Here is a 25,097-nt window from a genome sequence, read left to right as displayed (position 1 = left end):
AATAAATTAAATTCTCCAACGAAAATTTATAGATTTATTTGTTCGCAATATTTTTAAATAAAATAGTAAAGTTATATATATCTTGTTTTTAAATATTATAATTGTTATATTATAGTCGTAAATAATTCTGAGCACACATCATTAACTTGCTCGTCCAACAATAGTTATTTTTTGGAGTTACTGTATCAGTTTGATAGATGTTGCCTAATCAGAGGTTTACTACTTACTTTGTATTCTCTGCATCGTTAAATTGCCTTCTCATTTACGCATAAATAAAAAAGGCCAGTTGCGATGTCAAGGCGTGTTCTTGCCTCCGCTCCATTTTGTGTAGCGATTGTAAGGTCGACTGTCAACAAGAAATCAACGATTTCGTCTTATTCTATACTTTTACCTTTAATTGTACGGTATGAGGGTGTGTAAACGTTATAATACTTTATCGAGAAACGCGTTTAGATCATACGATTGAAAAACCGGTTTTGGATAGATAAGTTGCATTTTATATAAGTTAACACACACAAATTTCCAATGTTAATTATCCAGTATAACGACGTTGTTTGATTGATCGTATTGACATATTCAACTATGATGCAGAAAAACAACTTCTATAATCAAAACACATTATTTCATAAATCTTCCTTTGGAGTAATCAATTTTTCATGTCACAGTCTTTTAAAAAATGAATATTTTGTGTATTATTTAATTATCTAAAAATGATATATGTACTATAGGGATAATTATATGTATTATAATATTAGCAGAACATAAATGAATGGCCAGTAAGAGGGATCATTTTTCATTTATCGAAATTCGTCAATCTTAGCTCAAGGTCGATCAGCTTTTTAATATCTTTCATATATTTGTAATAGCGTGTTGTGGATTTGAACACTTGCAAGAAACGTAAACCATGATGTACTCACCGTGTAAAAGTTGTTTCCCTACTTATTTGTTTCTTTTCTATCGCGTTTTCTAAACCGGTTTCACGGTTGCAATGTTTGTGCACTATCGAGCCTCATGTAATCGAAGACATTTGTGACACGTAGAACGATCTGACATTGACTCTTTCTCTATGCGGTAGATCGAAAAATTGATGAATTATTAATGAATATCTTGAATCAAGATATGACTGGAGTAGAAAATGCGTTGAGGAAATACTTATCATAGACCTAAATTTCTGTAACAAATTCTTTGTTATTTGTTATAACAAAAGACACATCTCTCTTTATAAATTCTGATAATTGAATAAAAAATTGAAATAAATATATATATATATATATACAAATTTCTCTCTTTCTCATAAATTATTTTTATGACGCAATGCATCAAGATGTGGCGAGTTATTTATTGGAATGTTCTTACAGGACGACAGGTATAGAGGGTAGCATCACAATGAATGGCCACGAAAGAAATCTCAGTGCCTTCAGGAAACTCTCTTGCTACATCATGCAGGATAATCAATTATATGGGAATCTAACGGTAGCGGAAGCTATGAAGGTTGCAGCAAGCCTTAAGCTTAGCTCAAACATTGATAAAGCGGAAAAGGAAGAAGTGGTAAGATGACCTTCTTATAAGAAATTAGTTGGCCTTAATAGACACAATCTGACATATTTAAACATATAAAAATCAAATTCAATTATTTCATTTATCGGTATTAAATACATATTATACTTAGCGATAGCTATAATTGGATTCAGTGCTATTCGATTTTCTCTTTCTCTCTCTTTTCCTTGTGTTATTACATATTATTATTAAATTATTAACAAAATCTTTATAATTATAATTAATTATCGATTCTCTCGACGTTATATTTAATTATAAAAAATACAAATTTAATGTGCAGATTCTTTAAGTCGGTTTGTACAGTCTTCTCTTAACGTATCTCGTTTTTCATTTTCAATTAAAGTCACTTTGTATGTATAATTTTATCGATTTAGCAAAATCTTTTCTCTATAGATTCAAGAAATCCTTGAAACTCTCGGTTTGTCTGAGCACCGTCATACCATGACCTCGAATCTGAGTGGTGGTCAGAAGAAAAGGCTTTCTATTGCTCTGGAACTGGTCAATAACCCGCCTATAATGTTTTTCGATGAACCAACTAGGTGAGTATGCAAAATAATTATAATTATATTTACAGTTATTGTATATAAATATTGTAATTCGATAGCTAATTCAACTTGACATTTTAACGCAGATAAATACACATGTTGCATTACAAAATCGTTAAAAATTGTAATGATTGTATGATTTATTATATAATTAAGAAATTGTATTATCTATAAATAAATATCATTTTTTTTATAATAATTTTAATTTTCCAAGTATAAAATTTGATTTTTCGAAAATAAATTTTGCAAATAAATTGATTTACTGATAATAAAAATAGAGAAAATAATTTTAAGTTATTTAAATGACTCACAGGAAATTCAGCTGTAATCTCTTTTACTTTCTCTAAAAATCTTGAGTGAGAAAGAAACTCCGTCTTTATAAATAACTTCCTTGATCTTCGGCTCTCGGCACGGCCAATGTCAGTCGGCTGTATTTGTCTTTTTGTACCAACACTGTGAAAACATGCGAATTTTTTAGAGTTCGATAAATGTCATGCAACGTGCATTGAATTTCTCCTCCTTGCAACTTTCAAATATCTACCTTGTTCCAGATATAAAGTTGTATGAAATCAATCTTGCAGAACTTAGAACTTATAATAATAGTAAATGATTACACTTTTTATCTTAAAAATTTTATTAAAAAAATTTAATAAATTTAGGCTAATTTATTTTTTATTTTTTGCTACAGCTGGAATATAATCGATGTATATTTAAAATCTTTTGATTAAATACACAGATATTAAATGACTTGCTTAATTAAGATGTAAAAAAAAGTAGATAGTAGTCGGAGAAAGTAAATCCTTGGTTTTTTGAGATGTTCTTTTTTCGCCGACAACTTTCACTGAAAGAGTATTTTTGTATCCAAACAGTACGCTATAGCTCGTTGAACAAATAATCAATCACAGTGATTTTGATCGATGATAATCTCATCTATTTACGTACCAACAAGATATTTCCATATTCTTATTTTTTAATGTTTAAGATCGATTTCCTGATACATAATCACGCTTCTTTTAAGAATATCATTTTGTTGTTCGATCAGTTTTAAAAGTCATCAGTTTTTTTTAAAGATAATATGATTTGACATCCTAGGTGATTGGCATGACTGGTTTTTTCAAGGTCTATACTGGATCATATACTGGATCTATACTGGAACTTGGTTCTAAAAAAATTAATTACTTAGTATCGCTATTTATTTCTTTTTATTATAATTGAATGTTGAAGAGTTAATTGGATGTTAAAGAATCAACAGAAAATACTCTATTATAATCAGTTAATGAAATATTTTATAGGATTAACGTATATTTTTTGTTTGATATTTTTCAGTCTTTTTATATGATGCAAAAAAATTACAAGAAAAGTATGCCAGATTGTCAAACCCTTTTATTTTCCTAATATTTCCGAATATTCTTTATGCTACTCTAACACAAAGACACACAGACGAATAAAAAAGAAAAGCATGACAAGATTTAACCATTTAACGATACCAATTAGTTTTATCCGGTTGTTTACAGCGGCTTGGACTCCTCATCTTGTTTCCAGTGCATATCGTTGTTGAAAACACTGGCACGAGGCGGTAGAACGATAATCTGTACCATTCACCAGCCCAGCGCAAGGCTTTTCGAGATGTTTGATTCTCTCTACACGTTAGCCGAAGGTCAATGCGTTTATCAGGGTTCTACGTCACAACTAGTGCCCTTCTTAAGAACAATTGGCCTTAATTGTCCGAATTATCATAATCCAGCGTCGTTTAGTAAGTTTTGTTAAATAAAAAAATTGATTCTTCAATGCCAGTATTTTGTGACATGTTGAAAAGTAAAATAAATTGAAGGAAATATTTCACATATAATATAATAGTTAAACTCGAGATTTTTTATTTATTGTAAATTCGATATCTTCTTTATGACTTCTGAATTAAAGTTATCTAGTATAATCTCTACCATGATCTACCTTGCAGTTATTGAAGTATCATGCGGCGAATATGGCGATAATATCAAGAACTTAGTAAACGCGATAAACAATGGCAAATACGATATACGCGAAGGACATCCGTTTCCTGAGATAAAAGAAGAGATGAACAATTGTGCTGCCTCGACAGAAATTTTGAAGAATGGCGATAGCATAGAAAAAATTAAAATCAAAGACAAGAATGACATCAATAATCTAGAGGAGAAATTTGTGGAACAAAAACCGAACGAAATTAACAATGAGAAACTTATATCGGGCTATGCTGTGAATGACATTGCTAAACAAGGTATAAAACTTTTTTTTTTTCTATAACAACGTAACATGATGATTTACAACTCGATTGTGTGAAAATAATTTTTTAAACTTATTTAATATATAATTTGTTGTATAATATAATGATACATGATTGATTATAATATATAATTTATTATCTAATTAGATATAGAATAGTTATAAAGATGAAAAGCGTATATATTATGTTTTTATTTTATCTAAATTTCAATTAGTTATTTCATTCATTATATTTTCAAACTTAACGTCGAAGAATTAGAATTATTTATGTAAATTGATGCATTGTAATAAGATAATATGCTATATAAAACGTAATATAATGACGTGAAATATTAATATTTTAGCGATGGATGTAGCAATCGCCGTGGATGCTGATAAGAAAGATAATGCCAGCATGGCTTTGCTCGACGAGTCCATTGCAGTAACCCCGGAAAGATATCCTACGTCCGAATTTTTACAATTCTACGTTATTTTAAAGCGTGCATTACTCTTCAGTCGTAGAGATTGGGTAAGTATTTGGAAAGAATCAGACTTTATCTGCTTTATTTGTAATAATGTAATAAATTCTAATATATAATATTTGTGAGTCTAACGTATAATATTACGCGATTGAATATATTTTTCCTAAGTAATATATATTTTTTAATTTTTTAAAAATATTCTAACTTCCAATTCTTTTGCATTCGTAGACTCTCATGTACCTCCGGCTCTTCGCTCATCTTCTAGTAGCGTTCTTAATCACTGCGCTATATTATGATATCGGAAACGATGGTGCTAAAGTACTTAGCAATCTCGGATTTTTGTTCTTCAATATGCTATTTCTTATGTATACTTCCATGACAATCACTATTTTATCTTGTAAGTTGCAGAATTTGTTTATCTGCTTTCTGACAAACAAAAAATGACAATTTTCACATTATTGCTAAAAAACCATCAATTTATATTTTTAGTCCCGTTGGAACTGCCTGTACTTTTGAAAGAAAACTTTAACAGATGGTATTCCCTCAAATCATACTATCTGGCAATTACTCTGTCTGATATACCGTTTCAGGTAAGATCAGCTAAGTTTTATCAAGTAACAATATATGCATATGTATTCTTTATAGTGAATAAATAATTATTCTCACATCTTTTGATTTTTTTTCAGACTATATTTTGTATAATGTACGTTACTATCGTGTATTTCACGACAAGCCAACCAGCAGATGTGACAAGATACTGCATGTTTGTGAGTATTTGTCTGCTAATTTCTTTCGTCGCTCAATCGGTGGGTCTGGTTGTCGGTGCCGCCATGAACGTACAGAACGGTGTGTTCCTGGCGCCGGTAATGTCGGTGCCGTTCCTCCTTTTCTCAGGCTTCTTCGTCAGTTTCGACGCGATTCCGGTCTATCTGCGATGGATCACGTATCTCAGTTACATTAGATATGGTTTCGAGGGAACGGCTTTGACCGTTTACGGCTACGGTCGAGAGAAATTGAAATGTTTCCAGGTAGGATTAAATACAGCATAGAATGATACCAATCGCGAATACGATTTATTAGAAAATAATAATGCTTATTTTTTTTCTAGGTATATTGCCACTTTAAAAATCCGGAAATTACACTGGAGGAGCTGGACATGCTCGATGCCGATTTTACTCTAGATATCCTTGCTCTCCTTCTCATATTCGTCGTGCTCCGAATCGCCGCGTATTTCTTCCTTCGTTGGAAGATTAAGAATGCACGGTAAATTGTCAATACGCGCGAATTATTGTAAGATATTCTAAAATGATAAAGATTTGATTTTCCAATGCCTCACAACAATAATCAAAAGATAAGAAAATTTATGCATAGATTTTTGTGCTATTTCTTAGCAAGAATTCTCGTGATAATAACTATTTTTTATCGAAAAAAGGCATTAATACGTTTCAAAAGTATCACTTAGTTTCTTTCATATTTTATGATCGCTAAATTTAATTGTAGGAATATAATGCACACTAATATAACTTATTTATATTTTTAGTTAAGTTTATAACGACGATGACTCTAATAGTTACGATTGTAACATATTTGTTCATACATATATTATATACATATATTATATAACTTATGTATACATATATATATATATATGTATATGTATATATACATATATACGTACATATATATGTATATATTTTTTATTATTATTATGTCAGCAACATTCTTGTTAGAACGCAACTGAGTACGGGCGTCGATCTTAGATTTATTGTCGACTAAATCCAAACGTTCGTCGCATGATTATGATTAGACTAGAAAGAAGGTGAAGTGAAAAGAATCAGTCGGTAATTTTTAAGAATTTTTTAGGAAAAAGTGGAGGAAGTTTGTCAGTTGCCCTTCAATCGTGTTTATCTTCCATGAACGAATACGAGGCCTTAATCAATGTATTTCACGAGCGATCATTATATTTTATCCACCAATGGCTGTGAGCTTAATGATGCAAAAAAAGTGTTAGAGAAAATCAAATACAAATGCTGATGATCTTAAAATTAGCTGGGACGAAATAATACGTCCGAGATTATTTACCAGCGCATGAGTTTATCTTGCCAGATATTAATTTTACACGTCGAAGACGTGTAAAATGTTATTAACGCTTTATAGAAGAAAGCAGCTCTGACACATTATGTCAAAACGAATGTTTATGTTCTCTTATAAAAGTCCATGATTCTCGTACATATAATGAACAAATTTTTTCTGCTTTACAAATTCTTTTTTCTTTATTCTGTACCGGTTGATACGCAAAAATTGAGATGTACAAATCAAATTTTTTAACGGAATTAAGAAATAAAATGGTCATTTTCATAATCATTATTTTTTTTCTACTAACTTTTGAGAATAAATTTATTTAGTTTATTAAATTTTTAAAATTTTTTAAATTAATTCATTAGACACATATATGTATATTCATTGAATTATTATTGTCTTTCAAACAAAATGTGTTTGCTAGACTATTCTTCTAAATAAGCGTAAACTCTCAATCTTTTTATAATGTTAGAAATTATGAAAAAGTAATAAGAAGAATTAAATTTTTAAAATCGTGAAGAAAAATCGTACTTTATCATTATTCTACATATGTATGAAATTTTATGGTCTCAAATTTAAAATTAAATTGAAAGTTAAAGATTTTCAATGTAAATTATATAATGTTGTTTTGCTAAATATCTTTTATGAAAAAGCGATTAAATTAAAAATCGAGTAACGTGATTACGGCGCTCAAACAAATGAAATAATTATTATAATATAATATACATATACTTATGTAGATAAAACGAACAGTAAATGATCAATCGAACATATATAATTAATTATTAATAAATACACTTTTGTAAAATAAGGTGCATCGAGATGAGTGTACCTGTACTGGTTTGGCATAATCGTTACTATAGTTTATATTGCACATGTATAAAATATAAAAAATGATATGCTTTTCATAATATGTACGTTTCAATTCTTTTTGTCCTTCATATCTTTATGTTAGTACTAAATACATATTTATTATCGTTATTCCATTTACTAAAAGAATACTGCTATTGAATCGCATATTATATACACAATATAGTCGCATGTATTATGTAAAAATAATCATTCTCTCTCTAAAGTTTTTAAATGTTTGACTAAATGCGCTCTATTAGGAATTTTTATTTACGATTTTTTATAATTAGAAATATTGACGCACTATTAACAAAACATTTGTCTCTCAATATATTTGTTTACTTTATATAAATATAAAGTATTTCACAATTATTGTTAGTTACATTGCATTTTATATCATATACATTATTTTATCATAACTTGTATTATGAAATATTAATTCAATAATTAATTACAATAGTTTGATATTGCAGAAAGCATTATTTCATTATTTTTTTTCTTGTAAGAAAAATTATATATGCCAAATATAATAATAGATAATAGATTAATAATAATAGATTAATAATAATAGAATTTAAAATAAATAGTAACAATACTTTTGAAAAAATTATATATAAATGACATTTTAAATAAAATTATTCAATTTTATTTTTCGTGCATAAATAGATTTTAAACATGATTATCAATGAATTTGTGTGAATAATAAGAAAAAAAATAACAATAATTAATAAATAAATTTGCGTCATTAACATCTCTCTCTCTCTCTTTCTCTCTCTTTGTTAGTACCATCTGTAAAAAATTATTTTAATGACCCACTATTTTACATTATTATCCAAAAGAATGTTTACAAGATTTTTTCGTGAATATTACTAACATTATGACAATCTCTACAATGAATCATAATTTTTGATAATATCATACATGCTTAATTACATAGACTGTATTTCTTCAAATGATAATGATATCATTTAATAACGTGATTACTCTGATTGATTTTAATGTATGCCAGCAAACAATGTTGATATATACTTTTAAAAAAATGCTTGTAGAGAATTATTGTGTAATATATAATACATATAATTTATTATTATTAATATCACAAAGATGATTTCATTAGATTTTGTTCAAATATTCATTATAATTAGAGATATTAATTTCTAAATACTTAAATATTTTACATTGTTTTTCACTGTATTTTCTTTTTTTTCTAACATAACACAAAGTGTTTCCTGCAAATGATAATTATATCGTTACATTTTCTTTTTTTTACATATTTCATTACATTCTCCTTTTTTTTTTTTTTTTTTTGTCATAACTTAAAGCGTTTCTACATATGATAATGCTCAATTAATGAAAACAGTCGAGTTTATTAATTTCTTTGAAATCAATTATTGAAAAATATTAAATATGTATAACATTACGTGTATGCCAAAATTACAACGTAAAGATATTTTTTGCCACAGTTATCTTCTAAATTACTACATGTTATGTTAAGTGCTAATTGTCAGTTTATTGTAATAACTCGCGTCATAAAGATTTATCGTTAATTTTTGGGTTTATACTATGCGTGATCCATTGAGCTCTTTGTTGCAATCTTGATACTAAGATTTGTAATATTAATACGGAATTACTGATAGTGAAAAACTCGCAAGATGTAAGTAGCTGCCTAATTATTAATCACAAACGAAATTTATGTAAATTTTCATAAAAATATAATCCTCGATTACAACTAACAACAAATCAATTACTAAATCTTTGATATTTTAGCTTTTTAACGTGATCAAAATAATTTAAATTGATATGCGTATATATATATATATATATATATATATATATATATATATATATATGTGTGTGTGTGTGTGTGTATGCGTAAATATATGCATATAACATACATGTATGAACATATAACAATTTTCCTTCCATAAAATAAAAATAAGAACTCAATCTCGCAGAGCTATGATCTTATGAAAAAGTTAGTTAATATATAACATTACTTGAGTAAAAATGAATAAGATGAGCAAAATGCTCGCGTTCGTGAACATTTCATTACAAAATTCTGTCGAATTATCTGAATTCATACCAATAACAGTAAAGTCTCTTGTTTATTTAAAAATATAAAGATATGATTCAACAGGTTAATTTGAACTTTAAAAACAGAAATATTTTTATAGATCTTTTTTAAAAGAGAAATCTTAATAAATGCAGATTTTTTATAATTCATTGCAAAATCATATGTAATAATTACATACGATAATTACTCGAAAAAATTCGCATTCTGAGTCTGCATGTCATAGTTTATCGTTTGCAGATAAAATTAACTATCAATACGAGTAAACGTATTTTTCTGATTCGGGGATAATAAAATTTAATTGAATTTAAAGATATAAAAATTGTTTGTAAACGATATACAAATAATTTAAACAGATTAGTAAATAAAATAAATCTTTCCGCTTTTATTCTCTTTTATCTTTACTGTTACGACAGCACATTTATAACATAATTAACAAAGCATATGTATACGCAATAAATAAATACTCTGAGTCGTTGGTGAAGTGTAATGTTTTTTTTCAATCTTTTATTCCGATACAATCCTTTATATTGCGAATACAACAATTAATCAACGTTAAAAAAAAGAAAATTTATAATACCATATAAAAAATGATCTTGAATTGTATTATATTATTAAGTGGATATTTTAATAAATCTCCAATAAAAAAATAATCAATGATTTAAATTGCATATAAGTAAATTTACGACATGGATGTGAGAGATGAGATAGAGACGATCAATATTAGTGCAATGGCGTCAACAAAACAAAATAAATTATAGAGACTAGCGTGCATTTAATTTTCTTTGTTCAAGGGTCACAATAGCGCCGCCGCCACTTTCGATTCATCCTGCATTTTATTCATGTAAAAACCGTGATACGAACAGTCATGACAGTCATGTTTATGTGTGACTTGTGGCGTGATGAGCGCTCGTTCCAAGAGTCATGCTATACATACACGAATAGGGATATATACAGCTGTGCGGGAGCACCAAATATTATTTCCGAGTCAGTCTACTGCCGCTACTGGCAGTGAGCTCAGTAGTTACTGATTTAATGTTCATAGTTCTTATCTCTGGTGAGGTTGTCGTGTTAATCGGTAGACCACGTTGTGCCATCGAAGTGACAACGAGCATTGTTTGCAAATTACCGGTACCGCCATATTTCCGTTTAATGACAATGTTGAAGCGGTAGCCAAGAACAAAGTTCGAGAATTTTGGGACAATTCGTAAGTTTCTATTGACAATTTGAATATAAAATCTTCTTCTGGCATCCGCTTCTTTACATACAGATTTTTATTTATTTACTTTGATTAATTTAGAGATAATTTTCTTTTTGTAAAAATACATATAATTGTTAAACGATTAAAAAATTCAAAATAACTAATAGTGATTCAAAAATTCAAAAATTTTGAAAGCTTTCCCTTTAGATTTAAGGGTGATAATAACTGCATCTTTTATTAAATTTTATTTTTTATTTTACTATTGAATAGAATATTAATATCAGAATTAATTAAAATTATCTATATGTATAAAAGAGATATAATATATAATTATATGTAAAGAGATATATGCATGAATATCTAATCGAATGTATGCATGAATAAAATGAAGAATAAAAGTATTAAAAACTTATAATAAAGAAATTAGCGAACCAAGAATATTTTACACAAAAAGAAAATTGATAAAATATTTGAGAGATAAGTATAATTATGAATAAATAAGAAAAAAGTGAGAGATACAATATATAATTTATTATATGATATATAAAAATATTAAAAGAATATGTTAATGAAAATATATCAATATACGAATCTGTGAGATTTGGCACAAAAAGTGTGAGAAATACAATATATGATTTATTATATAATATACGAAAATATATATATTAGAAAAATATGTTACTGAAAATATATGAAATAAATCTGTGGTATTTTTTGTTTTTTTTTCTTATCTATACTCTTATCATTGATGTCTGCGATGTATAGATGAAAAAAGTAAGAGATTAAAATAGTATTAAATATTATTTCCACTTAAATACATTACGCAATGTAATAAATAATTATAAATAGCTTGTTATTATTTAAGATGATAGAATAACAACGTGCAAATTTATTCGAATTTAAAAATATAAAGTCTTAGATTAACACGTATTCAGTTTGTACAAAAAATATTACAATTTTATATGTAAAATAACGCTGGATTACATATATTAAATGCCGGAATAAATTTATCAAATATTAACACTTCTAATCAACACTTATACCGTGTATGTAGATAAGTAACTATTTATGTAGATAAATGTCTATATGATATATGATTTTTCTGGAACACAAGGTATGTATATAACAAAACGGAAGGAAGTACGAAAGTTATCACAGTTAAAAAAGTTGTAGAAGCAACGTGGAATTTAATGTATTCGCAGTAAAAATCGTAAATAAGTCAAGTTTTTCATTCACTATATATATAATTAATAAAAATATGATAATGAAATAAATAGGAAAAGATGATAAACAGCTGACACGTTCCTGACACCGCATAATTGTACTTTCATTCTCGCATGGAATTTGAAATAGAAAAAAGTGAAAGATTCACACATAGAAAAAAAATGCTCACGCTCATAATGTCTTTTACTTGATTATCGTGCAATTAAATAAGCAAATGCAGAGAAATTGTATATATATATATATATATATATAGTGCTATAAAATATTCAATGAATACTATTTTTAGTCAATGATATACTATTACATCATATAGGTATAGGGATAATTTTTCTCTTTCTGTCTCTCTCTAATTTATTGTTAGTTAAAGGTTTCTTAAGAGTTTTTTAATTACGTAACTATTGTGGTCATTGTTTTTTAATTTGTTGCAAACAATCATAACCCTAATTACTCTCTTTTGCGACATATATTTAAGTATATACAATTTATTAGTCATAATTCTCTAACATTAGACGCTCGATCGAACAAGCTCAGTTAAAGTTCAACGTGCTGTATAAGATTTTACGTAATAGCGCATGCGTGTAATATAAAGTCAGCATCGCTGTCATTCACCTTGGATACTTATCTAGTTTTCCACATGTGGCTGTTCACTTACAAACCACAAAGGGTTATAAAAAAAAAAAAAATAGTGTTTTTCTTCTTCGAACGAACTCTAGTATCCTACATAATACAATAACTCGGAAATATGTGTATAATGTAAAATATTACATGTAAAAGTCTTACACATAATTCTTATCTGTTTGCATTTTTCTGTTTATCTCTTATCGATTTGCATTGTTTGAAAATTCTTTTAATATTATCATTTTCCTTTGTGTATACAGCATCAATTATAAAATATTCAGTTACCAATTAATTATGAAGAAGTGACATTAGCAACCACTACACTTCCGAGAAATATTTTCTTTCTTGTTTCATAGCACATATTAGTACTTATGCTTTTACATATATCTGTTTTTAGCTATCATCCGTCACTCTTCCTTGTCGATACTGAACAATTTCTGCGGAAAAGAAGATATCAGATGTAATGATAACCACAAGTTGGACATAAATCGTTCTCAGAAACTCAAGTGAAAAGACCGTAATTATGGAACCTATTGCAAGAAACAACATAAAAGAAGCTGACGAACCTGTAAAAAAGATCCCCGATGGCAAACATTTTGTGCAGAATGTGTCATATGCGTCAAAAATGGCCGCGGTGGATGTCGAATTCAACGATTTGACGTATACGATACCGACCTCTCGAAAAGGTAAAAAAGCAGTACATATTTGAAAGTTAATAAGTTAAAATAACAGTAAAAAGGTCATAAAATATTTAATTCTTTAAACCAGAATTACTTTATGGCAGAATAGATAACTTTCTAATACAGTGTGTTCTTTTTCGTTTACTTAAAGATCTCTTAACGATTATTAACGTTAATGTATCACTTAATAACGAATCGCACTTTACTATTGTCTTTTATTATATATAAAAATATATATTCTATCATAAAATCATCATAAATTACTAGTAGTATATTGAAATATTGCATGCATACATTCTCTCTCAATTATATTATATATAATACATAATTTAATGATTTAGTTGCTATTAAATTATTAAAGTTTAGAAAAAAAGCATTATACTTAATAAGTAAATATTTGATTATATTTCTTAATAAGTTCGACTATTTTAAAAGTTGCGATAAAATTAAGAGACCAAATTATATCTAATCTCGATAAAAACAGATTAAAAACATGTATAAGATAATTTTTTTCTGCTCTCTAGTTGATATAATAAAGTTTTATACGATATTACACAAATATTTAAGTTTAATTAATTGTAAAATATACTTAGAGAGAGAGAGAGAGAGAGAGAGAGAATCACATAAAGATCTCATGAAGACATGTCACAATTCAAGATACATACTTCAACGTGTCTTCCTCGACCACGCTTGACTCCAACAAAACATATTTATCTCATTTTTATTTCATCATTTTGCATTCAATTCTTATTATCATTATTACTAAAAATTGCGGAAAACGAGAGCGAATAAATACCACAATACCGCATCAAAGTAAAATTGCGTTAATAAGATATAAATATTTAGATTTGTGCAATTATTTGTATTTTGAAAAATTTAATGCGCTCATACGCACACATATGTGCAAACAATAATGTATTTAATGTAAATTATATAATGACAAAGTATATGCATGTGAAATTATATTCTTATCATTTTAACGTTTATTTTGAAGAGGGATCACTATAGTCATATACATGGACAATTTTCTCTGAAAAAAATGGAATATAATCTAAGATGAAATGTTGATATTTTAAGTTAATTAATAAATAACCAAGACATTTTTTAAATTACGGACTTGTAATTTTGACTGGAAGAAAATTATCGGCGATCCATAGAGAATTTAATTTGTTACTGTGATGATGAAATTATTTTTATATAATTGGCCCTCTATGTCATTATTATTCAAATAGTAAATTTATAGTAACCATTTACAGGAACTATGATTCTTTTATTTTTTTTCTTGTAAAAGTTGCATATTCGTGCACATAACGTAATTCAAGATCCGTAATCAGATACGCGTAGACCATTGAATTACCGCAAATTTCTTATAATTTCTTCCTGTGAGAAAAAATCTGTTCTTCTCTGAGAACAATTCTCAACTTATAATAGGACAATAAAGATCCATAATGCGATTATAATTTGCAACGTCTTATTTTACGCAGCCACAATATTCTTGACATTTTTCATATAGATAGACTAACCTTCATATATTATATATTGTTACTTCAATTAAACTCAAGGCTCGCACATAAATCTCTAAATCTACACTCTGCCATCACTTGCTTGCGTGAATAGTACTTGAATTTAAACGATTCATCGTTTACAACGCCATTTGTAAAAAAAATTCATTATGACAAATGTCATAAAGATCTATGTAAATAAAATTTTTTATTACTTGTTTGCGTGAATATTATGTGAACTTTTGTTATTAGACAATTCATTATTTACAAAGTCATTTATGAAAAAATTTTATTATAATAAGTGTCATAAGAACCTTATAATTATATGTGATATAAATTAGACTGTACCTGTAAACTGTATTATGTTAATTGTTAATAATAATGTACATTCACATAATCAATGAATGCCATTAATATTAAAGCAATGGCATTATCATTTTTTTTTAATTCCACTGCTATATAATATTATATATTTTGAAATTAGTTAAAAATAACAAAATAAGACATAACTACCTTTTCACAGTCCTTGATACGTTTTTTGTGAAGGATACCTTGATATCAATAATTATTTAAGCAATTTCAAACACATAATTCCGATAAACGTAGGCTTTATAACGTTCACGCATACATTAGACTTCGTCAATTAAAATCTAACTGCGAATTACGCAGTTACTTATTGATAGTAGTTGCATATTGGACTTAAACTATTCTTGTCAATAAAGCTTCGCCTTCGATTACAGTTATTGACACAAAAGCATGTATAATTACTTCTATAATTAATACTTTTGTAATTAATGTACAAATATTTAATTATTTATTTATTAATTTATAAATACTTAAATTTTTAGCTTTATAAATAATAACTGACCGATGATATATAGTTTATAATCAACGCTAAAAGCTTAATTGTTATAATTAGTATTCTCTGGACGGAAAATGACGGAAGAATCCTATTTGCTTGTTATGATGAACAAGAATTCATTGACAATGCTTTGATAGCCATGAATTAAAGCACAAATTGCAGCACATAGTTGCGCTTTTATGTAATATATCACATATGTATAATTATTTTATCTTAATTACATAATTCTCGAAAATGCATTTTATAGTGTTTACGCACAATTTATGACGCGTGCAAAATATAAATTTGATCACTATTGTTTCTCTTCAAACAATACACATACTACGTAAATTTATAAAAAAATTATATTATATATATATATGTATATATATCTTAAACCCAATCTGAAAAAAAAATATATTTAAGATATCGTTTTCAAATAAAGTGATATTAGAATGCGGAAAAATAAATAGTAAAATTATATAAAATGAATGTACCTCTCATTTCGTTCATTCATGATTGATTCATGCATATTGATATATAGATTAATATATACTGATGCATTTTTATTTCTTTATTCAATAATAATATATATATATATATATATATATACATTTTATATACATGAGATAACAACAATCAATTCAATAAACCTTCTTTGTGATTTTACAAAAGATAAGAATGAAGTAAGACTTATAATTTTGTACAACGCGTTATATAAATAAAAATGATAAAAGTATCACAAATTGTGGTTGCCCTTTGTTCGAATGAAAGATTGAAGAATGCGTCTAAAAAACAGTTGTTACTATAATCTCATTTGAGTTACGATTCACAAGTGAAAATAATTAGCTGTTTTATAAGAATCGTGTATGATTCATATAATTCACGTAATTCACAATCAAATACTGCATAATGTACTATATAAAGTATATAGGAAAATTTACAGATTAGATAATAAATTTATGTGTAAGTCTAATGATATGTAATGATCATTACATTATTTTAACAGATTAATAAATCTGATAAGTAATGAAAAGAATGACAGGAAGAGCACATAATTATACATAAAAATTCAAACAGAATTTTCTTAACATTTACTTCAAAGTTTTGTATATCGCTTTATTAATATTAAAGTAGACCGTATGTTTGTGTGTGTGTGTGTTGTATGTGTATGTAATATTACTTCATGTTTCTCAGAAAAGAGTAAAAAAAGTTTCATTTTTTTAAAGTCTACCTTACAACATAAATAACAAGTATACAAATATAAAAAAACGCAATGATAATGTATGCTAATAGCGTACTCTTCTTATGTAGCTTCATTAATCTAGAAAGCCAATATTAGAAAAAAAGCTATATATTTGTTTAGGTGATTAAATACACAACATGTGACCATAATCAGTCTATGTAGATATGTGTACTTTAAGCAAATTTTAAGAATTTTACTTATATGTATTGGAATATCTACGTATAACTCACTATTGCAGCGATAATTTATTCCTTACTCTTTTAACTCTGTTTGGATTTTTAATTTGTGCGATAAATTAAACACAGAATATGCATTTCGTATTCCTTAGAAAATGTTAACACACAGCGTGCAGATTAACAACAATTTTGAACAAATGCTGAAAAAGAAACCGCTGTTTTTAAATCCGCATAACATAGTACATATCAAAGCAAATGAGCTCAAGGAGATGCGTAATACGTGATTTTTACATATGTAATCTCACGTCTTGCATAAACAGTTAATGATAACCTAAGTTTTATCATGTGTAAAGGCACTTTTTTCAAGAGACAATCTTTTTAAATAATTTTTAGGAAAAAAGCTTATACATTTATAATTAATGTAGTTGTTATATATAACAATTAATTTCAATATCTTAAATATTATCTTGTTTTTTATCAAGAAATATGAATTTGTACATCAAAACGTCTTTAATAATTTTAATCATAAAAAATAATAAAATTATTGTATTTTTAAATATATATTCAATGTTCTATGAAAATTTGCAGATTCAAAAATGCTTTTAAAAAGAATTAGCGGACAATTCAAATCGGGTCAGCTGACAGCGATTATGGGCCCTTCCGGTGCCGGGAAATCGACGTTACTGAATGTTCTCGCCGGATATAAGTGCGTAATTGAATAATCATGAATTCAAATTTTATCGAATGACTTTGATCGTCTTACTAGTCCTACTGGATAGTCTACTATCTTTACTTTTATTGATAAAGATAACTTCAAAAAAATAAATAGAGTAATAAACTCAAGAAGCAAATAGAAAATTTATTATATTAAATTTATACGTACACATGTAATATATACATGAAAATATGAGAATCTTAACAAATTAAAGTTCGTCAAAAACAATAACTTAAGACTAAAAATAAAATATCGCGAATCGCATAAAAAAGATGACAAAAATAATAAATACAACTTAAATCTTTCTATCTTAGACTGGACTCTTTTCAGTGATAAAATTTTTTTAATATATAAATTTGAATTAATGTACTACTTTTATACATTTGCTATTTATTTTTTGAAACTGTTTTATTTTGTTTATCATTACTTCTTAATATCTATTTTTTATAAATTAAAAATTTAATTATATTATTATACGTACTTATTATTGAAGATCTCATATTTTATGACATTTCATATATGTTTCTATCCCAAATCTATATTTTCATACTTCACGATTATTTAGTAATTTCAATTATCTACGTTCAAGTTATGTAAGATTATGTTCACTGAACAGTATATTGCATATAATACTTAACAACTTTGTGGCAAACTGATTATTAAAATCAAAAGGTGTAGCGCCTCGGTTGAATAATGAGGAATACAGAAATTAACATTTACGAAGGTTACACAATAATTTAAATAATTAATATACCTATTTTGTATCATAAAGTTGGAAGCAATAAACAATGGAAAATTCCAATGTAAAAGTTTGCATCGTAAAAGTTTGCAATTTACTGTACATTAAAAGCAGACTCTATATTCAGATGCACGGAAATAGATGGCTCAATAAACATCAATGGGCAGCCGCGGGACATGCAGAAGTTCAAGAAAATGTCGTGCTACATCATGCAAAACGATCTCATGCAACCGGGACTTACAGTTATGGAAGCAATGTCCTTCGCCACAGACTTAAAACTCGGCAAAAGAAAATCGCAATCCGAAAAACGTAACGTAGTAAGTACAGTCTTTCGTAGCCTAATAGCAGAATATTATAGCATTTTAATAACAGTCTATACTGAAAGACTAAACCAAGGCAAAAAAACAAAACAATTATTTTGATACAGAGGAAAAAAATTGAGGCAAAAGCGAATTAACTAATACAATTACACAATTATATTTCTTGTTTAAACATACTTCTTAATAAAACATTTTTTAACAGTGAACTGTAATCAAGTAATTCAAATTAATCAGTTATTTCTGAAACAAATCAAATTATATACGTACATCTTTTCCGATTCAGATTTTTTTAGAGATACTTTTACGTAATTATCAAGTAACAAAAGTTAGATAATTCGCCTGAAGACCTCATTTTAAGCACAAATTCTAAGGATAATATAACAAGACTTATATATTCACGATGCTAGAATTCGATCCGATTAGACTTTAGTTTTTACGAAAAAATGGTAATTTTATTAGCTACACATTTCTCGCACTGAGTTCTAGCATCGTGAATACAAGGCTTCTAGTCTTGTGTCAAATACCTAATTTTTAATTAACATTTCATCCGCTTAAAAAAATAAAAAAAGATATTATCAACGTGCTCATTTAAATAGTAGATTTAATGTGTTTAAATTTAGACATAAAATAGCAAAAGAACAATAAAAATTGTTATCTAGCTTAGAGAGAAAATTCTACTAATTTATATATTTATAAAGATATCCATATTTTTAGAAGACCAATCAATGATTGATTTTAGATAAACGAGATTTTAGTTACACTTAGACTGTCTGCGACACAAGACACACTTGTAGAACAATTATCCGGTGGTGAAAAAAAGAGGCTAATAATCGCACTCGAGTTAGTGAATAATCCACCTGTAATTTTTCTCGATGAACCGACTACGTGAGTATTACGAGATTTATAAAAAATTGTTTGTTGATTCATTTTCCTATTTATCATATATTTCAATTTTTTATTCTCTGTCTTCCTGTTTTTTGCCTTTTTTTAAATTTTTTTATTACATATGTATGTAAAAGATCGCATGATTAACCCCTCATCAGCATTGACGCTATGTGACACAAGAAATAATGTCTCTGTAGGCATTGACGCAATACAGCATATATTGTTTATTTTTCGATTAACTTCGATTTTCATAAAACTTGATATCCAAAGGTTTTTTTAGGTTGCTGAATATACATTTATCGTCAAAATTTTTAAATTTAAAAGAGCGGATCCAATGTGGTGGCTAAAAAAAACAAAATAAAATAGTCAAAAATAAAATAAAAGTAGAGTAGAGTAGGAGATCTGTGACCGAAGCAGATGAATTTGTTTTTGATCTTAATTCGTTGTCTCGCTGAACGCAGTATAAGCTCTCAATATAATGGTCAGCAAAGAGACTGGTTATCGAAAACATAAGCAAACCTAATGTTGTAATCAAATGGGTGACGAGTTTTATTTTATTTTTATTTTATTTTGTTTTACTTTATTTTTATATTATTTTTATTTTACACTTTTTTATTTTATTTTAAATTTTGACTTTTTGGCCACCTTGAATTCGCCATTTCGAATTTTAAAATTTTGACTTCGAATCCGTAATCAGCGATATGGAAAATTTCTAGAAGCGATCAGGTATAAAGTCTGATCACTTTTATTTCTTGCTCACAGAGACAACACAAAAAGAGTGAAATTCTAGGTGTTCTCAAAAGAATTAACAATAATAATAGTAATTATATTTTTTTTCAAATGCTGCGTAGATAGTAAAAAAAAAAATATAATAAATTTGTGTGAATTATATAAATAATTCCACAGCTTTATCTTACCATATAATTATTTCATTTTTTCTACGTATATAATCGTGCACTTCTCAATAACATAATTAAGTTTATTATATTTTGAAATAATTACGATTACATAAACAAATATCGTGTGTTATTGCTTTGTGTTAGAGTTGTAAAACGCAGAAAAAAACAATTTTCGATCTCTGAATGATTCTCTCTATCACAATTATAACAAGTGTTATAAATCACGTACATAATTACACAATTATAGATATAGATGCAACAAAAATTGATTATATTACTATATAACCAAACAAATTAAGGAAAATGACATAAATAAAATATTTACTTATAATATCTCCGAATTTTACTAGGAAATAGAATGAAAATAACATCTCGTTTACGCGATATGCTTTCGTGATGAAATGATCGTAGCGCAAAATTTTTTTTTCTTAAAATATATTAATATTGTAGAAACATTACAGAAAAAAATTTATATTTTTTTTCAGCGGGTTAGACGAGTTGTCTTCGTTTCATTGCATCGATAGTCTTTGGAAACTGGCACGTTTTGGACGAAATGTTGTATGTTCGATACACACTCCCAGCGCGAGTATATTTAATAGATTTGATCACATCTACATCGTGACTGCCGGACAATGTGCTTACAGAGGCACTCCGAGTAACGTGTTACCATTCCTACAAAGCATAGCTCTAGAATGTCCAAAGCATTACAACCCGGCGGACTTTGGTAAGTCATATACATATATGCTGTTTGTGCGCGCTTAAATTATTGACTATTTTAATATTTTCTTTAGTTGTAAGTCATAACATATGTTAATGTCGCATTCTTCATGAAAAACGCTTAATATTTTTCGTAGAAAAGATCTCAGAGTTTTAAGAATTCATATTTACAATTTAGTTTAATTTCAATCACAATAATGACATATCAAAATTATTGTTTCGAGTAATAGAAATAGTACTTGTTTCAGTAATAGATATCTGCTCGGGCGATTATGGTTCTGATCTGATTGAACAAATGATCACTTGCGTCAACAAATTACCGATTACTCGAGCAAAGTACGAACTCCAACTTGATAATGAAAATCTAAAAGTCTTTTGGTTCGATCAATTCAAAACGTTACTCAAGAGAATGACATTACAGCTTTATCGGAATAGGGTAAGAATCGAACACAACACACGCACACACATGTATATATATATATATATATATATATGCTAAGTGCAAAAATTTGGAAATTCTAGAGAGCTTCTAAAAAACTGTATGTTGAATAAGTACATACATTTTTCTATATATTCGCAGAGTTACATCTACCTGAAGATATCGATACACATTTTTTTGGGACTAATGGTTGGCTCACTATTTTTAAATATGGGCAATGACGGCTCCAGGGCTCTGTTCAATTTTGGCTTTTGTTTCGCGTGTCTAATAGTATTTTTGTATATACCTATGCTGCCAGTATTAATGCATTGTAAGAATATTTTTTTTGTATACATAAAATTAAAATCAGTAGAATAAGAAGTTAATTAAATTTTCTCTCTCTCTCTGTCTCTTTGAAAAAAAAGCAATTAAATTGCAATCATTATTATACAATCAAAATATATAATACACAATTATATTTTATATAATATTAATTGTTATCGTGTTTACACTTCGTCAAACCTTTTTTTAAAGATGAAAAGGCAGGAAAATAAATTTTGTATTAATTCTTTTTATAGAAATCAGTTTAATAATATGATTCTATTTTATCTCAATATTCTTTCGTTACAGTTCCGTTTGAAATTCAGATAATGAAACGAGAACATTTTAATAGATGGTACAATCTTAGCGCTTTCTATTGGGCCCTAACAATAGTTGGTATACCTTTACAGGTCAGTGTCTCTGATAAATTCTTCATTGTATAGATATTTCATATAGCAGATCATTGTTAAATATCTTTATTATTTTAAATTAGATCTTTATCTAAGTCTATCTAACTAATAAGAAAATCTTTGAATCTTTTCTTAGATACTGTTAGGTTTTATATATCTCTCGATGGTCTACCTCATTACGGCACAACCCCTGGAGTGGTATAGATGCTTCATGTTTTTCAGTACTTGTTTCATCTGCTCCTTCATTGGGGAGAGTTTAGGATACATTACTGCTAGCATATTCAATGCCGTAGTATGTTTGGAATTATAATTATAGATATAATACATAAAAACATTATATATAGATATAACTTAAAAAAAAAAAAGCATTCTTTAAAATTAATAGATATAATAGCTGTTGTCTCTTTTTATTTAGAATAGCATGTTCATCGGACCGGCGGTAACCTGTGTCATGATTTTAAACGCGGTACAAGGTTTTGGTGACACTACTCCTTTACCAATTTATCGAATGTTATTCATGTACGCCAGTCATATCCGATATGGATTAGAAGCTCTCACAACAGCCATGTACGGTTACGATAGACCAAGATTACCTTGCCCGGTGGAAGAAGTGTATTGCCATTTTAGTTCGCCCAAAGAAATCTTTCGATCAATAGGTAGAAACTTTCATAATAATCCTCGAATTAATTATTTTGAATCGTTTATTTTAAGAATTGTTACACTCCAAAAAATTATCTTGCAACTTCAAGAAAAATTTTCTAGGTGTAAAAAATTAACTAAAACATAAATTATTAGCAAATATTGTGATACTGCATATCTTTTGCACTTACAATTTAAATGATAGAGACAGAATTTACATCTGTACTATTAGTGTAATTTAGACAGAAAATTTTTCTGTGATGCCTATCTTTAAGATCTATTGTCAAGGACAATTATATTTGTGATTAATATTTGGCAATGGGATGCTATAAATTCTGTACGTGACGACAAACAATATTCTAACAGATACAAAAAGTAGCGATAAATTTTAATTGAGACTATCTAGAAATCTATCCACATTAGCAAAATATTTTTTTGAGTGTACGTATTGCATTTATAATTTATATCAACTTAAATTGTTATATTATATATTTTCTTTATCTCGATTTTATTTATTTCTCGATAATATCTATATAAATATTCGAAATATTAAAATAACATTTTATCTGTGTTTTGCAGGTCTGCAGAATGCTCCAAATTTTTGGTTGAATTTGCTAGCTCTTATTATCATATTATTTATTTGCAAATGTACGCTATATTATTTATTGAGGCAAAGAGTACAACCAAACAAAACTTTCCAAATGCTTTATCTAATCGGAAAATTGATTAAGAACAATTTCAATATGTGATCGTTAATGTTTTAGCTGCATTATTCACATGTGTTTAAGTTATTATAATGCATTTAACATTTAATTCAATACTCTAACAAAATTTTAAATTTTAAATTTAAAAACAAATTTTAAATTCGAAATATAATTGTGACGAGAATATGATTGTTGATAACAATATGCCTAACGTAATATTAATTATTGTAAAAAAATAATTTGTATATATTTCTATTTAGTGTAATGAAAAATTGATAATATATTATATAATTTTTATTAATAAAAAAACTAAATTGTATATATTCTCTAAAAAAATTTGTTTTTTATTATTTTTGTCATTATATTGTCAAAGTCATATTTCATGAATATTGCAATAACTTTAAGATAAAATATAATAAGTTATTTTTATATACAAAATTTTTACATACTAAAAACAGTAATTTAAATACAAAGGAGATACATATAATTAGCGTTATAGCATTGTATCTATGCAAAAAGTGACTTCCGTCATCGAAGATTAATGTAAAATGTTATGAAAAAAGGTGATAATGCCATCTAGTGTTATTACTGTTTCTCACGTGTATATTCAGTTGCATACTTACAGGAATACTTTTCTTAATAGAAGTTAACACGGTATGATATCGTGATTTTTTAATTATTGGACATATGTGTCATGTCAAAACAAGGAAGAAAAGTATATCAATAAGCGTAGTAGATAAACAATGTTAGAAAATTGATATGTATGAGTCGATGAAATATGACAAGATATATCAGCATTTTTTACTTATTCAGCATTATTTAATACTAGAATTTTAGTACGCATAATCAAATATAATGTAATATGATTATAATATTAATTAAATGCTTTCTTTTTAAATTAACAGGATGGCAATTTGATTATTTTTAAAGTAAAAGTAGAATAAACTGTTTTGAGATTATACAAATATAAAAAATAATTATTACGTTAATATTTAATGTCAATTACTGAGAAATGCCACAA

General features: G+C 27.2%; 2 protein-coding genes across 5 annotated transcripts in view; both read left to right on the top strand.

Moving 5' to 3' along the window:
- LOC140668322 (ATP-binding cassette subfamily G member 4) overlaps positions 1 to 7,812 on the top strand; it is a 30,408-nt gene extending 22,596 nt beyond the window's left edge. For all 4 annotated transcript variants that reach the window (XM_072897238.1, XM_072897237.1, XM_072897235.1 and 1 more), the window contains 9 exons: positions 1,359 to 1,548; positions 1,951 to 2,096; positions 3,617 to 3,855; positions 4,060 to 4,356; positions 4,706 to 4,869; positions 5,051 to 5,219; positions 5,312 to 5,412; positions 5,509 to 5,850; positions 5,931 to 7,812. In XM_072897238.1, coding sequence (XP_072753339.1) covers positions 1,359 to 1,548; positions 1,951 to 2,096; positions 3,617 to 3,855; positions 4,060 to 4,356; positions 4,706 to 4,869; positions 5,051 to 5,219; positions 5,312 to 5,412; positions 5,509 to 5,850; positions 5,931 to 6,089 — 1,807 coding nt within the window. In that variant the 3' untranslated portion in view covers positions 6,090 to 7,812. The remainder of the gene's footprint in view (positions 1 to 1,358; positions 1,549 to 1,950; positions 2,097 to 3,616; positions 3,856 to 4,059; positions 4,357 to 4,705; positions 4,870 to 5,050; positions 5,220 to 5,311; positions 5,413 to 5,508; positions 5,851 to 5,930) is intronic.
- A 2,717-nt stretch (positions 7,813 to 10,529) lies between these two features.
- Positions 10,530 to 24,290, top strand: LOC140669108 (ATP-binding cassette sub-family G member 1). The gene is made up of 12 exons (XM_072898649.1): positions 10,530 to 11,028; positions 13,262 to 13,550; positions 17,898 to 18,015; positions 18,891 to 19,080; positions 19,823 to 19,968; positions 21,353 to 21,591; positions 21,833 to 22,020; positions 22,165 to 22,333; positions 22,633 to 22,733; positions 22,870 to 23,025; positions 23,149 to 23,389; positions 23,952 to 24,290. The coding sequence occupies exons 2-12, from the start codon at positions 13,388 to 13,390 to the stop codon at positions 24,119 to 24,121; spliced, it is 1,881 nt and encodes a 626-aa protein (XP_072754750.1). The 5' UTR covers positions 10,530 to 11,028; positions 13,262 to 13,387; the 3' UTR covers positions 24,122 to 24,290.
- The last annotated feature ends 807 nt before the right edge of the window (positions 24,291 to 25,097 follow it).

This window comes from Anoplolepis gracilipes, chromosome 8 (genome assembly GCF_047496725.1).
Source record: "Anoplolepis gracilipes chromosome 8, ASM4749672v1, whole genome shotgun sequence".
Classification (NCBI taxonomy): Eukaryota; Metazoa; Arthropoda; class Insecta; order Hymenoptera; family Formicidae; genus Anoplolepis; species Anoplolepis gracilipes.
This window is presented reverse-complemented; position numbering and strand designations above follow the sequence as displayed.